The 12,928-nt window shown below is 35.8% G+C and overlaps 1 protein-coding gene across 2 annotated transcripts in view; it reads left to right on the top strand.

The window, feature by feature from the left end:
• Nucleotides 1–12,928, top strand: part of LOC145671180 (corticotropin-releasing factor receptor 1-like) — a 1,144,309-nt gene that overhangs the window by 871,803 nt on the left and 259,578 nt on the right. For both annotated transcript variants that reach the window (XM_081740030.1, XM_081740029.1), the window contains exon 6: nt 535–665. In XM_081740030.1, coding sequence (XP_081596156.1) covers nt 535–665 — 131 coding nt within the window. The remainder of the gene's footprint in view (nt 1–534; nt 666–12,928) is intronic.

The raw sequence follows: 12,928 nt of genomic DNA, 5'->3' as shown, positions 1-12,928 counted from the left end.
GCTTGTCGAAAAGAAGTAGTACGTAATCGCATTCATACTACCATTCCATCCTTTTCGAAGATAGTATTAAAGTAAATGACTGCCTCACTCACAGTATGTCCCTTCTCGGGTTAAATTAAGATGATATTCAAACAATGTGCTTTGTTTAATTTCATCATCTTTTCCAAATTCTAAATTCCGGTCCCTTGAAACCAGAAGAGGAAACTTTCTTATTTTATATATATAAATAAAACCCATCCCAAAGTTTGGAGCCCTTAAAAGTAGCAGTATAACAATAACAACCCACCGCCCCCCAGAAGTTGGTCCTGGATCCGCCCCGTTGAAACGCACTATAAACCATTCGAATATGTTATCTACGTTGTTCTCAGAACTGCTACGAGTTTTCACAATGATATTCTGCATATTGTCATTCGATATTTTTTATTTACAGTTAGTTTCAGTTTCTTAATCAGTCTGGATAGTTGACATTATACTGTATTTATATAACATTTTCTATTATTTATATGAACTTATAAAGCAATTCTCTTTTTTCAGTGTTTCCGCTAGTATTTAGTACTGCATGGGCGTGGTGTATGGAAATATATTATCCTGAACATTGTTGGCAGAATTATGGAGATCTTTCTCTCATTTGGATTATTGCTGCACCAATGATTACTGCCCTTGTGGTAAGTACTGTTCTAAATATATATTTTTTTAATTGCACGGTATGCTTCATGTAATTTGTACAGTGTAGATTGTCAATGTTTCATACCTTACGACATTTGATTTTTTTCTAGGAAGAAACTTCATTATGACGCTTCATATTAGTTCAATTCAAAATCAATAGTAAAAAGCATTTTGTGGATTTCTTTGGCACAATGGTGCATTGATTCTGTAATTTTTTTTGCGTGGATTCCTATTTGTTTCTTTTCTGTATCTACTTTTCCGTATTTTGACATTTTCTAAAATCCTTTATCATTTTGATACAACACGAGTTATCCCAGTTAAACTTTGGTTGGAGGCATTTCACACTTCTCGGTGATTTAACATGTTTTTTTGTCTTGAGAAAGTGGTATTGCAGTTGTAATTTTATTTATAAATAGTTTACATAATAAATGAGGAAAAAAATTACCAAGCCACACAAGATGATGCACACACATACAGCATGGAACCGGGCCACTGGCAATTTTTTAAATGCAATTTAAATTTGTTCACGTTTTCTCTTGTGCACTGAGAAAATAAATGTGTGTGGCGTACGCCAAATCGCATGTTACATTTATAAATCCTGTAGTTTTTGGACTTAACGTACAGCAAACGTACCGTATAACTGGAAACGCATGTTTTATAATACTTTCTGTATAAGTGTTCCATCTGTATATTGTTTCGTACTTTCCGTATGAAACAATATAGGCAGTCAGGATCTCACATACAAATGAATGTATTTAATATATAGCTGACGAAGGTAACATACATATATGTATGTAATATAAGGAAGACTGTTAGATATCAGACATCCTGCAACGGCATGATGTAATATCCAAAGGCTTTTGCACAAGTGAACACAAACAAAAGCAGACCTAATTGCTGAACCATGCGTAGTTTCTGAGATCTAGCATGAGACATATCAAAACATTAAAATTTTTCCGGGCTACTACCATCGTCACGGGCGTGCTTCCTTCGCGTTTTTACCATGTCCTCACTTTTTTCTCCGTGTAATATCACTCATGAGTTTTTGCAGTAGTTTATTCACACACAGAATTACTTTGTGGCCTAAGCAGCAATTTTTAGCACTTTGCCCTCCTGAGATATTGTGCCCCAAACATGGCATCAAAATCACAAACTTCAACTTTAGGACCCCCATAAATCTACTGTGCCAGTAGTATCATAGCCGAGGATATTTCTGCATACTCTTTATATGCAATAGTATTCAGCACAAAACTTATGAACCTCCCACTTTATACCATTCCGAATTACAGCCCCTTTAAAAGTGTAATTTTCTGTACTTTTTCTGGTGATTTCATGTATTGGTTTGCATCCCTATATATTTATTTAGAAGCAAGAGTATATGTTCTCCGTATACTTCAATCTCTCCTCTAAACACGCGTTTTTGTTTGGGGTTCGTCTGATACGTACGTTCTGAGCAACTGTAGTTATCGTAAACGCTTGCAAATCCATAAAAATGGTACTTCACCGACAACAAAGATGGACGCCATTCAGGAACACTTGTACATACGACAACGTGAATAGTGTTATTGACCTTCATTTTCGGAGATGATCGAGCAACCACCTCTGGACTACTTCGTATGGATTGACCCCACCTTCTTCATTCCATTATTTCATTCATTTCTCATCATTAGCGTTTCCTTTAACCTAGCCGTCATAACCGTGGGACATAAAACTCAAAGATTTCATTTTTCTCTTATGTGCACATAAACAATAACAATAATTATAAAAGGTAAGAAACAAAATAATTTACCAATAAATTATGCATTTTTTTACGATTCTTAAATGTAGATCATGGCAAATATCTACATAATAATTTTTCCTATGACAAAGGATGTTTCTTACGGCAAGAAATACAAATCTCTAAATGAAGATTGTGGCAGCTAACGGGTTATGATCGAAAAAAAAAAGATACATTAATTGAATTCCGTATCATTTGAATCAATTCCAAGAAAATTAAAGGACAACATAATGTAATATATAACATGCTAATATATATATTAAAAATTGGTCTCTAACGCACAGAGAACACCTATTAAGATAATTTTCGGCAACTACGAGGTTGGAGAAACATTTGATACCAATAAAACTCCAACTGATCAAAGCAGTATATATATTTTAAAATTATATATTTGTGTTACAGTTGTGATAATGTGTCTGAGGAAGGCTATGCTACATAGCCGAAACTGTAACAGAAATATATAATTTTAAAATATATATTCTGCTTTGGTCAGTTGGAGTTTTATTAGTAATCTTGAATTTTCCAAAGTCACAATGAATAATTTACAAATTTGATACCAAAGTAGATGTATTCAAATGCGTAATTGAAGAAAATTTTGCAATTTGATAATCAGTACATTGTTCAATATCATACAAAGATCAGAATTTTAAAGATAGATCAGGTTCGAACGTGGTGAATAGTTTTAATTCAAAGCTCTTGTTTATGCAAAGGACGAATAGGAAGGTAAAGGATACGTAAATTTTTTTTATTAAATCAAGACAAAGCATTAACCTTTCTTTCTATTCCTTGATTTACAAAAATAAATATACATTATAATACTACGAAAACATATAATCTTGAACATCAAGTAAAAAAAAACTTGTTGGTCGAACTCGAATCCAATTTCCAAAAAGGTTTCTCAGTTAACGTTTCATGTGGTGTGGTTTAAGTACTTCAAGTAAATACAAACCAGAATTTTTTCTTACAAAACTAGTTACAAAAATCATGACATAAGTGTCAAACGTAAACGCGCTCTGGAGCTCTCTCGGGACCGCGGTGGCTCTGTGGTGGAGTGTTCACCTCTTGTGTGTGGGATCCCTGCTTCGGTTCCCGCTCAAGCCAAGTGAACTTTGTGGTGGATCAACACCGTGTGCGTTAGTTCTCCTGTTTCCTCTCACTTTCTTCATTCCACCATTTTATTCATTTCTCATCATTCATCACCGTCCCTTTTAACCTAGCCGGCACAACCGTAAAACATAAACATTTCATTTTCTAAAGCTCTCTCGTGGCTGTGTGATTAGCGTACGCGTCTTCGTAGCAGGAGACCCGGGTTTGCTTTTTGGTAGAAGCTTATGTGATTCGGATTCCAAGTTAAGCTTAGGGGCGCAGACTACAGGGGTGTTTCGATGCTCAAACATTCCCAGAATTTTTGTGAGAGTATGTAGCATGCACACAAAAATGATAGACGAAAGACGAAAAAATGAAAAGGAAAGAAGAAACAAGAAGAAAAGAAAGAGGAATTTTTTATATTTCACTGCATTTCTTAAGTGTTAGTAGAGCCCGATATTTTCATTGAACGGACAAGGGGGGAAATATGAAGTTTGAACAGACTTTATCAGAGATGAAAATACGAACAATTCCGGAAGTGTGTCGCTGAGGATTTTTTAATTGACAAATTGAAAAAGAGTTTCTCCGTCTTATTTTCAGCTAGAATTGTTAACATTTGGTTTATCACAAATAATAGGTTTTCACAATGGTGTGACGAGAACTTAGATCGGAGGTTACAACCTTAGCATCCTAAAACCTCCCTGGTTACGCCTCATACTATCATTCTAGAATACATATTTTTCACTGTGAAGAGAATTATGAGAAAAGGAAAAGAAAGACTAAATATATTCTTTTTTTCTTTCAAACAAAACTATAACCCCCCATTAAGAATCCCAATTTTCAAAAAAAAAAAAAAAATTCCGAGAAGGGCATCGCTAAGACTAAGTGGTGTTCCATGCCCTGAGATCCCCCTGTTGTGAATTGCGAGACCACCACTGATTTCCAAAATTCGGCGCCCTTGATTAAGCTGTTATCCTATATCATATAACTTTGGTGTTCAAACGAACGTAAAACTCGAATACAATGCAAATGCACACTAAATACACTACTTCAGATTGCACATCAATACAAAATTTCCTACTTGACGAGAAATTCCCGCCTACACTTGGCAGCACTGTCTACCTAGGTAGAAAGCCTGGCAGGTGAACCTTATACTTCTCCACCATAATACAACAGCGCATGTGCAGGAACGTTCGCACAAGTCGGTAAATGCAAAATCAGGGTGTCTGCTAAAATTCCAAAGTAAAATTTCGTGAGTTTTACGTAACCTTTTCTCTACCAAAGCATAAAATTTCCTAAAATTCTCAAGAGCGAATTTGGGTGCAAATTAGGCCGAATTTTCATGCATGCTATGATCCAAAAGCTAAATTTCGTGACTTTTTCTTGATTTCCATTACCGTTTCCTGATTTCGTGACTTTTTCATGACTTTCGTGACCGATGGACACCCTGAAAAGCTTGCACTCAAACGTATTGTCCCCCCACTTGCCTCTGCCCCGCTCAAATATCCAAAAAGTTTAGTGCTCGTGCTCAAATCGGAGAAAATGCGATTCAGACTATATTGAAGAGCATTTACACACCTTCGCTGCCCGTCGAAAACCGCAACGTGATTCATTTCAAGACAAATTACACTCTATGAAAATTATTTTAAAATTAATTCTACATTCTCTAAATGATACGAACATATAGAGTAATTAAATTAAAGTAGATATTCATATGAGAATTTGGGAATACTCGTAAACCAAATCTGACTGCCAGTTAAGTTCTGAAAATAAAGAAACGTTATATTTGTAGCTATAATATGCTAGCCTGGATATCCTTAATCTGCGCGTAGTTTGTTTTTAATTTGAATTGATGTTTTAGTTAGACTACTAATGTTTCTGATGTAACACAATAATTAAGTAATCCTGCCGATATACTGTATATTCAAAATATTTCTAATGATAGAATTCCACTGATGACTTTTAGGGTATTTTAAACTACAGGAATAGGTGTTACTATGTTAACACGTCATTTTTATATAAGCTACAGTAAATATTTCACTTGTCATTTTCCTTTTACTATTCTCTAGATATGTTTGCAGTTTTACAGTAAGAAACCTCAATGTAAAAGCATCTCCTAAAGCTTTCAGTACAACTTAAGGAGGGGACACTGCATGTGGCGTCACTTCAAAATAGCTTGTTTCTCTTGCCATTACATGAGCGACTAAGTTTTGCATTGTTTGAAGCTTTGTATCCCCGTAACTAACAAATGTTTTTCTGTGATCTTTGGTATTTGTTATATTGAAGACTAGTTCTACACGATGGAATTATTAAATTAAAAACTTTTGGGCAGAAACGAAATATCTATTCTATTCAGCGATATCACAGATACTGTTATAGCCAAGCAGAGCAGCTTGTCTTGAAAAATCCCACGTTATGTAAACAAATGCAAGTATCAGAATCACAATGATCTATATTGTGATTCTGATAGTGTAACATGGCGGTGAGAGTTTTTTCTCTCTATTTTTTTTTAAATATAAAATTATTTTGCTTGATGTACGAAGCTTACTTCGGGGCTTTGAATGAAATTTAAGTGTAAAAGAAAAATTGTATGAAAGAGAAACTTAAATTGTCTGAGCTCTCATATTGTAATGCTCACGGGTTTGTGGTAGCTGTAAAAACAAAAATTCAATGAATTCAAACAAAGCAAGCTAAGGTTATGTATTGCTACAGACAATGCGAGTGTGATGGGTTGAATCAACAATAGTGTGTACATTCAAAACAACAGTGTGTATCAAATTTTAAAGATAGACGTCCACATCCTGATTCAAGTAAACTGCGTTTGTCATTGTACGTACTGAAATTCTGACATCTTCTGCAACATGAGAGTGTCTACCAAGAATTTTGCATTTTCTAATTCTTGAAATATATAGGTGTACTTTGCTTTCGCGACTTGCATTACGATCCCGCGATGTTTAGACCACATTGAATAAGAATGATGATATCTTACCATTTCTTTGTGTGTGTGACAGTCAATAGAACCATTAATAACAAAAATAAGGAGTCAATGATATAAGCTCAAAACGATTTTCAGATCTCCAGACTTCACAAAAAATAAAAGTGCTACACGGCTAAGTGCTGCATGCAACGTTCTTCGATGAAATAAATTTAGCATATTTGCGTATTTTCTCTGAAGCCAATCCTCATCTAGAAAATTGTTACTCAGAGAAGCATCCATTCTAGTTTAATGTTTTCGTCCAAAATTTAAGATGAAAATTGAAGGCAAAAGTGAGTCATTATCATTCTATCATCTCGACTTTTAAGTAATGAGTAATTTATTTTACTTCATTTAGTTATACTTACGCTATTTATAACAGTCAGTGCCGTGCCGTGAAAAATCGGCGCCCGGAGCAAGAGTATACCACGACGCCTCTGTACATATGAGTGAGGTCGACAGACCAGCCGCGAAGCGTAAGACATTTTTCAAAAATAAAAAATATTCCCTGTTTTTCCTTGATTTCGATGTATCTTTTTCCTACGAATTTTTTTGCCCCCTTACTTTGGTGCCCGGGGCTATCGCCCCGGTCTCCCCCTTCCCACCGCACGGCACTGATAAAAATTATGTAATGGGAATCTTAACAAACTAAAGAGCAAATTGTAAGGATTTACCGTTTTTGCTGTTCATTTCTTTATATGATGAGATTTCTAGTGTTTTTTCAAACATTCATAGGGTATTCTGGTGGTTTTAAATCTTTGATCTGATGAACGTTTCATGTAGTCTTGTAACATTCGTCAGCATATACGACAACATTGATGATAATAGGGTAACATAATTGAGAAAACAGATTGTAAGTTTAAATTAATAAAACTTTAAACTTATTGTATGGTCCATTAGAATATAAAGTATGACATTGAAATTGCTTAAGTAAGACTTAAATTTAAAACAATGTATTTCAGATATATTATCTCGCTCATATCTACCAAATACCTATGAAAAGTATTGATTGGCTTAACGATGTAGTACACAGTTTTTGTCAGCAGATGTGCAATTAGTGAGGAACTTGAAATAGAGCTGGTACATAAAACAGAAAGTTACTACATACTAAGTAAATTGATCTCGTTACTAATGAATGACAAAATAAAAAGAATATAGTAGATGAAAAATTAGGTTTTATTATAGGTCAAAACTTTCGCTATGGACTTAGTACGTAGAGGAAACCGGGGTATTCGCGAACACTGAGGTAATGCCGAACACCTAAGTTTACTCCCAAGGAGGCTTCTTAGAAAACAGACGATTTTGTTGCATGCTAGCGGAGAGACGTGGGAAAGTGTAGCATAAACTTGGTGGCAGTCAGTTGAATGGATTACTAGGAAGAAGACGTTTTGTTGTTTCTGTCGATTCGCTTATAACGTTGATTCAACAATGTGGGCCAGGTATGTTGGCTCTTATCTACCTTGTTACAGATAAGGCTATATATTCCCTTATATTTGAGCATTAGTTCTTTGTAATCTTACTAGCCTGTATGCAATCAACAATTAGTTTCATCTATAACAATAAAATGGCGTCTCATGGGGAAATGTCAGACAGAATGTTTGCCATTATCCCCGAGGTTCGGGATGGTGTGAAATAAAATATTTAAAAAAATTAATAGTCTTTTTTTTATTGGAAAGTAAGTAATAAGTTAATGGAATGGGTTTGGGAAATAGATCATGTCTTGGCACTAAGCGTTATAAGCTTTATTAATTAGAACAGTTTGCTATATTTATTATTTGCTCTATTTATTAGTTACGTCTGTAATCATAATTCTTATTAAAGATTTAAATATTAAATTACGGTATATTTTTAATGTATTTTAATGATTTCGCTTGTTTCATAAAGGAATGGTTAAAGTAAACAGTATGTTCGGGATTACCCCGAATACTGGGGCAATTCCGAACATAGATACGTTTTTAAAACATCTCACTGATTTGTTGAAAAATGTTACTTTTTATTTTTCTCTGCACTTTAGTAAACAAGAAAAACTCCAAGGTTTCAATACACAAGAAATCGTAATTTTATCTCCAAAACCAAAAGAGTTATTTATAACCAAAGCGTAAATGTTTGTGACTACCCCGATCTCCCCTACCTATCAAAATTTTATTTCCAAGCACTTTCGTTCTTTTGAAACACGAGTATCACGTATACGTTAGTTACTATAGTTAAGAAAATGGCAGACATACTGAATTCATGTCAAATAGCCTAAATCGTTCAATATTCAATTTGAAGTTGAATACAACATTTATTGGATTGAAATAAGAACTGAAGCTTTCCTGGTATCGTAATGAATACGTAATTCTCAGACTGACAACAGATAAGTCCGACGTTCGAGAGATGACCACATCGTTGTCATTTTCAGGATATAAGAGAACCAAACAGAAGTACTACTTATGTAAGTGCTGGCAAAGGTAACATTTTCTTATTATATTAAACGGCGTCAACAGAAAATCGAGATTAGCCGAACATAGTATAATTGAGGTACGTAACTTTCATTTCAGAAACTATTTTGTTACTGGAAGATAAAAGTAAAAAAGTCGTAGCAATACTGGAGGAAGACCACAATCCTAACAGAGACACCAGCTTATTACTTAACAAAAGTTTCATTCATTGGAACAGCAATTAAAACAAAACAATTAACCAGAACGTGCGTACAAATTCAGAAAACCAACCAATCAGAATAAGGCCATATATTGACTTTGATTAGGGTCTCTCTAAACCAATCAAATTCCGCCTTTTCCTTTGCCAGGAGTTATGTAATAAGTTCTTCTGTTTGGTTCTCTCCACGTCACAGTGAGAGAAAGGAGTAGAACAGCTACACACAAAGGATATCTTTAACTACAAGTAGAAGAATACGCTGGAACTAACATGAAGATCACCGGGGGCAGCTCTGGGTGTTGATGAGTGGGTCATTCCTTCCTTAAGTGACTACAGGTACCTAATCTTGTTAGGTAGTCTGAGAACTTTGTGTAAGAAAGTATTTCACAATTAGCAATACATACACGAACTTTTCCTGGGGCCGCGACGGCTCAGTGATAGAGCGTTCACCTTTGGTGCATGGGGTCCTTGGTTTGATCCCAGTTTGCGCCAAGTGAACTTTATGGTGGACAAACACCGTGTGCGTGGATTTCCTCGGGGCTTTCCCGTTTCTTCCCACTTTCTTCATTCCAGCATTTCATTCATTTCTCATTATCAGCCTCTCCTTTAGCCTATCCGGCATAACCGTGGGACTTAAAGATTTCACTTTTACGAACTTTTCCAGAATGAACTGTATTGCTTTATGTCAGCTTGTCCCCCTATCGTGTACCAAGATTCACTCTGGCCATATAGATTGTATAGCCTTTGGCGATAGTCAGCTGATTATTAACTCATCATATTTCTCTCAGAATTATAATAGAGACAAAAGGACACAAAGCAAATCTCTTTAGTCCCCTTCCAGACCCAACACCAAAATCTACAGTTCTAGCTCTTGTCAGAGCCTCTCCAAAAACAAATACTAAAAGAAAATGCCTAGCCATAGAAAGAACAACAATATGAAGAAAAACATGACCAGCAGGATGCACCCTCTTCCTTCCTACTGGCTGCCAGTCACAGAAACCGAAAGGAGGATTATCCCACACATTATGCCGGGCGGCAGAGCAAGTTCTAGTCCAAGCCGCCAATATTAGCATGGATTGACGGAGAAGAGACAGGCATAATACAAGAGAAGAAAACCACTGCCCCAACTAACACACTCCCAGACTCTCCTACAACCCGCTTCCATGTTATAGTAATGTCCATCTTTTCTGATTTAATAGATAGAAACAACTTCGAACACTTCACGAAAGGACGCTATGGCTCATTCCACCGAAAAGTTAACTCCTATTCATGACGATAGCAGTTTGGCCATGAATTTTCCAACCAGAAGAGCACTGCGAGACTTCATGGACAATATGAATCAAGAAGAAATATGAGTCGGGGCATATTTTAAATACGTCAGTGCATTTATGCCCTGATAATCTCATAGAATTACTTCAACTGACCGGAGAAGATGCGACACCGAAAAACTAACTGTCCCTTCCCAGAACGGAAAACGAGAGTACTCCATGGCAATATATAACTCCAAGAGAAGGTATACCTATTTCCAATCCAAGAACACAGAGAAAGAAGGAAAGAAGCAGCAGAAGAAATCTGATTTCACTAGACGAAATTCAAGAAGTCCCACGAGAAACATCCACTCTCAAAGAAAGAAGACAGGAATGAAAGAAAAAAGTACAGTACCGGATAAAAGTAACGCATCAACCATGAACCAAAAACACTCACCAAGACCACGCAGCAGAAGAAAGGACCCACTTTCACGTGCGTCATCAAAGGAGTGGAGACCTATATCAAGACCGTGGACATCATATAGGAACAGAGCCAAGTGAACTTGACTTCACCAACATCATCTGGATCACCTCCAACATTGGTCCCCTCTCATTCATTCGACTATTCTCATTCACCCTGAAGTCAACTCCAAAATCAAACAATGAATCTACATTAAGGATCGCCACTACAAAGCAGAAACCTCAAAATACTTAGCAACCATGCTGGAACTATTTCCAGTATGGACACCAACACACTAGCCCACAAGTTTGCTACCGTTGTAGCGAAAACCGCCAAGATCAATTAAATAGGTCTAATAACGTGAACTTCTGTGCTACATGCAAAGCAGAAGGACATCTCACAGAACAGCAGATGTCCTAGAAGCAGATGCCGAATATTATCCTTGCCCCCCAATATAAACAAAAATAATTCACTGGCCCTGATTAGAATCAAGTCTAACAGCATAAATCAGTAGAAAGACAGGAATAGCAACCAGCAGCCAACTCCTACAACAAACTGACAGGAGAGAAGCAATACCACAAAATATTAAATCAGCCATAGAGGAAGCGGTTGAAGCAGCAATATACGACATCATGAAACGAGTCACACCTGTCCTAGTTATTACCACAGAGCCAACCAGACATGCAATCTTGAACAGACCAATCCTCAATACCTTGCACTACGTTACAGAGCAGCGTAGAACAGAGAACAGAGTTGAAAAAGTCGATCAGTTCAAATATCTGGAAAGTCTTTTGACAAAAGACGCTTATTGAACTAAAGAAATCGAGTCAAGAATAGCCGTAACCAAAAATCCATTCAAGAAGAAAAGACCGCACAGATATAACTAGCAGACTTAATATTGAACTAAGGAAGAAACTAGTCAAGGACTTAATGTGGAGCATTGTTCTGCATGGTTCGGAAACTTGGACGTTACGGAAGTTCGAGAACTTGATGTTGGAGAAGATAAAATGGACGTAGAGAGTAACAAACGAAGATGTGTAAACCCAGGTAGGAGAGAAGAAGACACTTTTAAGTTGCATTTTTAGTAGGAAGACCAATTGGATTGGGTACATCTGGCGAAGAAGCTCTCTTCTTCATAATACCATAGAGGGAAAGATGGAAGAATATTGAGAAGTAGAAATAATAATAAAACTGATGGATGATTTTTAAAAAAACAAGAAAATATCGGGAATTAAAAGAGGAAGATGAAGATCGAGAAACGTGAAAGAAACTTTTCCAAAACTGAACCTAAGATTTAAAAAAAGTGGCTCTACGACCTGCAGAATACTTTATAATAATAATAGAGCTTTAAAACAAAATCTTAAAAATAGTATTTCTCGCAGTTGTCAAACATTTCACAAGCACTCTTAATGCAAGTAAATAGAATGGATGTAAAGTCGAACATAATTGAATAAAATTTAGATTAGAATTTCAAAATGCACGCTGTTTTAAATACATGTTCTGTTATATACATTACGTTTTATCCTAACATAAACAATCCCAAATGATATATAATCCTCCATATATTAAACTTTAATCTCGCCGTAACGTCCTTCATAGATTGGACATAGAGATACGGTTTTAATTATACGTCTACTCTTTGCGATATATAGATGAACTTTCCTACATAATGAATAATTTTGCTTTATTTTGTTCCTATTTGGAGAAGAGGAAAATCATTTCGTGTTGTCTTAGTGAAGGCAACGGTGCAGTGCTCTTACATCTTCAGATATATTATAGAAATGAAGACACTGATTCATTTTGTTCTTGCTTAGAAACAGAATAATCTGTACGTACAAGATTTCATTAACTCGTAATTAATCACCAATTCACAATTAAGGAGAGAAATACGTTAATTAACACTTTCTAGAATATCATTAAAATGAGCCAACGCTTCAGGCAGAAGAAAAAGTACGAAGAAGAAATCTCAAGATGTTACATATAGTACTGAAGTGAATATAAAGTGTTTGCGGAAAATTATTCGCAAGTGTTAATGAAGCATTGAATCCACTTCCAAGTTAATGTACGGTATTTCCATTCCA

Source organism: Thermobia domestica, chromosome 15, assembly GCF_964235325.1.
Source record: "Thermobia domestica chromosome 15, izTheDome1.hap1.1, whole genome shotgun sequence".
In the NCBI taxonomy this organism is placed as follows: Eukaryota; Metazoa; Arthropoda; class Insecta; order Zygentoma; family Lepismatidae; genus Thermobia; species Thermobia domestica.
Note: the sequence above shows the minus strand (reverse complement) of the source record. Positions and strands in the feature narration are given on the sequence as shown.